Source organism: Ranitomeya imitator, chromosome 7 (genome assembly GCF_032444005.1).
Source record: "Ranitomeya imitator isolate aRanImi1 chromosome 7, aRanImi1.pri, whole genome shotgun sequence".
Taxonomy (NCBI): domain Eukaryota; kingdom Metazoa; phylum Chordata; class Amphibia; order Anura; family Dendrobatidae; genus Ranitomeya; species Ranitomeya imitator.
Genome location: NC_091288.1, coordinates 216,928,816 through 216,933,425, shown reverse-complemented (window position 1 = coordinate 216,933,425; position 4,610 = coordinate 216,928,816). Strand labels below are relative to the sequence as shown.

At 46.2% G+C, this 4,610-nt stretch overlaps 1 protein-coding gene across 1 annotated transcript; it reads right to left on the bottom strand.

Moving 5' to 3' along the window:
- Positions 1-889: 889 nt before the first annotated feature.
- On the bottom strand, positions 890-3,498 carry LOC138645523 (E3 ubiquitin/ISG15 ligase TRIM25-like). Its single transcript, XM_069734910.1, has one exon. The coding sequence runs from the start codon at positions 3,484-3,486 to the stop codon at positions 1,921-1,923; it is 1,566 nt and encodes a 521-aa protein (XP_069591011.1). The 5' UTR covers positions 3,487-3,498; the 3' UTR covers positions 890-1,920.
- Between the last annotated feature and the right edge of the window lie 1,112 nt (positions 3,499-4,610).

Genomic DNA, 4,610 nt, shown 5'->3' with positions numbered 1-4,610 from the left:
CCTGTAATATGGAGAACCACTAGAGGGCGCACATTGTACATGATACCAGGGACGTACTACATGTGATATGGAGAACCACTAGAGGGCGCACATTGTACATGATACCAGGGACATACTACCTGTGATATGGAGAACCACTAGAGGGCGCACATTGTACATGATACCAGGGACATACTACCTGTAATATGGAGAACCACTAGAGGGCGCACATTGTGCATGATACCAACAGATCAATAGATCTCTGTCTGTACAGAGACATGATCAATCGAAAGCTTTAGCAGTAAAGGGACAGTACTGACATATACAAGCTGGGAAATGGCTACAGGAGCCTTATTGGCCACTAAATCCGCACATATAAGACCAGCTTGGTCGCTGGTGTAAAGTCTTCCCAACTCATCCAGAAGTCCCAGAAGTGAAATTCTGCTGAATATATAACATATCGGGTTGTGCCGCTGTGAGGTTAATAAGCAGATGTGGGGGGTCTTCATTATGGGGGCTGCGGTCGTCTCTCTTCTCTACATCTGTAAGTCCAGTGGGTCGGGGACTTTGAGCTCTGGCCGCCATGTTTCCTGTGTTCGGCTATGAGGTTGTGCTGCTGAATCTCCTTGTATAAAGCTGTAATATGTCATCACTGATTGGTGCAGACCCAACAGACCCTGAGAATGAAGGGGCCACAGAGCTGATTTAGTGCCGTGTCCTGTGAAGGAAACCCCGGTTCCTCCCACGTCACCAATCCGTGACGTCACTACACAGGCACAGCTCTCCCGCGCCCCCTTTGTCTCTCAGGTCACTAACTGCACCTAGAGCAAATGGACGCAGGGGAGACTGCCCTGTTACCCACGCTGGGTATTCTAAGATTCGCAATCAGAGTAAAAGGATCAGCCCAAAATTAATTTATGATTTAATTGCCTTAAGGGCGCACTAGGTAATTACGAGTAATATACAGTCAAAATATATCAAGAGTTACAGTCAGAGTAAAATATAACAATCATAATACAGGGCTTAAAGGTATACAGCAGGAGGTAAATTTACCAGGTTGAAGGTCGCTTGTGGAAGCCGGGGGGATCAGCGTTCCGCAGGTCCAAGACTTTTCTTTTATGAGCCCGTACCTCGGACGATGCATCCATAATTCATGATTCCATGTTGGAGACGGATCTACTGGAAGGCCATAATACACGTGTATCCTTTGGCTACTTGACATGCGTGCTTTAATTCAGCCCCCAAGCACCTCCTAGTCCCCTGCTGGTGTGGCTTCCTCATTGGCTTTGAAGTACCTTCTGCCTGCTACACTGAGCTTAACTTAATTACCATGCTAAAAGTAACTTTATTCATGAGAAAAAGTGGGGGCCAAGAGCGTTACTCTCTGCAGACCTGTGACCAGGAGACAAAATGGAGTCACGCCAATCTCTGTTAGTATGCCCGTCCAAGATGGCGGCGGCTCCCTCATCACATGTCCCCTCCTTGTTTACTCTGCACAGGGCACTCCTGACCCCCGATGTGCCCCCCATACACTGCCGCTGTACTGCAGCTCCTGCATCGGGGGAGTCCAGAGCTCCGATGTGCAGGAGGCTGAACTAATGCTGCAGCCCCTTTATTCTCAGGATCGGTGGGGGTCCCGGGAGTCAGAGAGTGCTGACATATCCCAGCTATATACCAGCACTTTATCAGAGAGGATTAACCCTTTATTGGATAACAATTATCAGTCTCAGGACAATTCACACATTAATATTTACATTCTGCTCAATCATTGATTCTGCATCTGATCTACAGGAAAAAGGAAAAAACAATAGGAACAATCCCCCCATGACTCCGCCATATACACTGTATTATTAGAGGGTTCTGCTGATAACTCGCTATATAAAGATGTGTCCATGTGATAAGGAATAATGGAATTATAATGTGACGAGGACGACATCGGCCTCAGCTTCTTATTATAACAGAGGCTTCATCAAATACATAGAAGACAACATGTAGGGGTTCAGTGAAGGAGGCGGTGAAGGTGTGTAAGTGTCTGATGGGGTCACATAGCTCATAGAAGGACAGACGCCCAGCCTCATAGTCTAAGAAGACTCCAAGTGTTGGACATGTTGGCTTTACACTGAGGGCTAATCTGACTGAGTTGTGCCATACTTTATATTCCTCATCATACATAAACAAATTCCAAGATTTATCATTATATTCAATATCAGACTCTTCTCCTTCCCTTTCTATACTAGGATAGGACAATCCAACACTACATTCTCCAATCTGGTTCCATTCTATCTCCCAGTAATGTCGTCCTGAGGAGAGGACACATCTGCTTAACACCTGGGGGTAATCCACAAATCTTCCTGGTGATTCTGGTTTCTCCTGCTTTTCTTCTGATTTTGTTGCGGTCTTCAGATCTTCTGATATCTTCACACATCTATGAGCAGTGTCCACATCCAGCAATATGTCTGGGACATGGACCCCGAGCTCTGATGTTACATTGACAACAATATCCCTCATAGATCGGTGTAAGGTCAGTGAGATCAGAACCTCATCCAGATCCTCCTCAGTACTGACCTCTACAACATCTCCTCCTGTGTCCTCATCACCTCCAGGACTACATACTGTAATGTCACATTCTTGTAAGAGTCTTATTGGGTTGGCAATACGACACATCTCCTCTACGTGATGTATCTTCCTGGACAGTTTGCCCTCCTGTATTTCCAGCTTCTTGATCAGATCAGATATCTGGGACACAATCTTCTCCTCCTGCCTGGAGACGTCACTCAGCGCTTTCTTTTCTGCCATTTCCAGTTGCTTCTTAATGTCCATACATATCTTACTGATGTTCTGCCTCTTATCGGAGGCTTTCTCCTGGATCTTCCTCTTACGATCCTGCAGATTTTGGACTCTTTTCTCAATTTCTGATTTTTTGGGATTCATTTCATCCAAATATTTTCTCAGTTTCTTCTTCTTATTCTCAAAAGCTTCATGTAGAAGTTCCACCTGGTATCCTCGGTGTTCACCAACCAAACAAGACACACACAGACAAGCCGCGTCCTGCGGGCAGTAATACTCCAGAACCTTCTTGTGGAGGGAACATTTTTTGTAACCAAAAGAGCCGGTGGGTTCTGTTAATATATGATCCACTGTCTTATTGTGGGCTTTCAGGTGGTCATCACATAGAGAGGTCTCACACTGTAGACAGGATTTCACAGCCGGTACAGGAGACCTTGTACAGTAAGTACAGAAGATTCTGGTCTCCTCCATATCAGGCTGAGTAGATGAGAAATGCTCCACTATGTTCCTCAGCTTCCGGTTCTTCTCCAGGGCCGGATGCTCCGGATATTCTGCTCTGCACTCAGGACAGGAATACCCTCCAGCCGCCTCCTGTGCATCCAGCACACTCACAATACACGAGCGGCAGAAGTTGTGTCCACATCTCAGGGATACGGGATCTGTATAGAGGCTCAGGCAGATGGAGCAGTTCAGCTCGTCCCTCAGCTCCGCAGACGCCATTGTAGTGGGAAAGAGCAGGAACCAAAGTGAAAGAGTTTCTTTACATAAGAAGGGTGTGGAGTCTGTTCAGGATAATTAACCCCTACAGCTCCATGGTTGTGATCACTGCTGATTCACATGAGGAAGAAAGCACTTAGGCTAGTTTCACACATCCGTCTTTGGCCATCAGGCATAATCCAGCGGCGCACCGGAACAACAGATCCGGCGACATTAGTGAACGCCGTAAACGACATAAATGCCAGAGAAAACTAGACGAAACGTAAGGTCATCTGGCGCTAATACAAGTCTATAGGGAAAAAACGGATCCGGTGTCAACTTTTTCCGGATCCAGTTTTTTTCAAAATTTGCCGGATTGACCCTGACGGCGAAAGACGGATGTGTGAAAGTAGCCTTACTGATCAGCCATGAGGATCTGGTGTAGGATTGGGAGTTATAGTGACTCCACCTGATCATCAAGAGAATCCACCACCAGTTCAAGGAAGGAGAAGGAAGCAGAGGACTCATAAAACTTTAGTGCATCATAAGAAGAGACCTTTGGAAATCTTGATTTGGGTGAAATAAAATTCATCCCCACTTCGTCCTATCAGGCTGAGATATAGGCCGGGGTCACACTTGTGAATTCAACGAGAGAAACTCGCGCATCAAGTCCTGGCACTGCCACCAGCACTCGGGACCAGAGCGTTCAGCTGCATAGAAATACATGTATTTGCACGCTCCGGTACTGGGTGCCAGCGGCAGTGCCAGGATATGATGCGCGAGTTTCTCGAATTGATCAGATTTTGCCATCAGTGTTTTATTAGTAATTTCCTTAGATAATTGCAAAACTTCTCCTCTCTATTAGTCCACGTTCAGTATTTGATCAGTTTTTTACCTCAGTATTTTGTAGGCCAAAACCAGGAGTGGAACTTAAAAATGAAAACTACACTTGGAATATTGACACCTGTCCTGTGTGAGGAGACACTCCTGGTTTTGGCCTAGAAATACTGATGTGTGAACGAGGCCTTAGTGGCACTGACGCCGTCCGTGTGCTGGGTGTGATTTTCTCAGACCCATAGACCTGATCTGTGACTTGTATCAGAAACGGACATGTTGCCGTGATCTTTTGCTGAACGCTCAGTCCAGAA

Coding starts and splice junctions, on each gene's coding strand:
- LOC138645523 (XM_069734910.1), bottom strand. CDS start 3,486: ATGGCGTCTGCGGAGCTGAGGGACGAGCTGAACTGCTCCATCTGCCTG.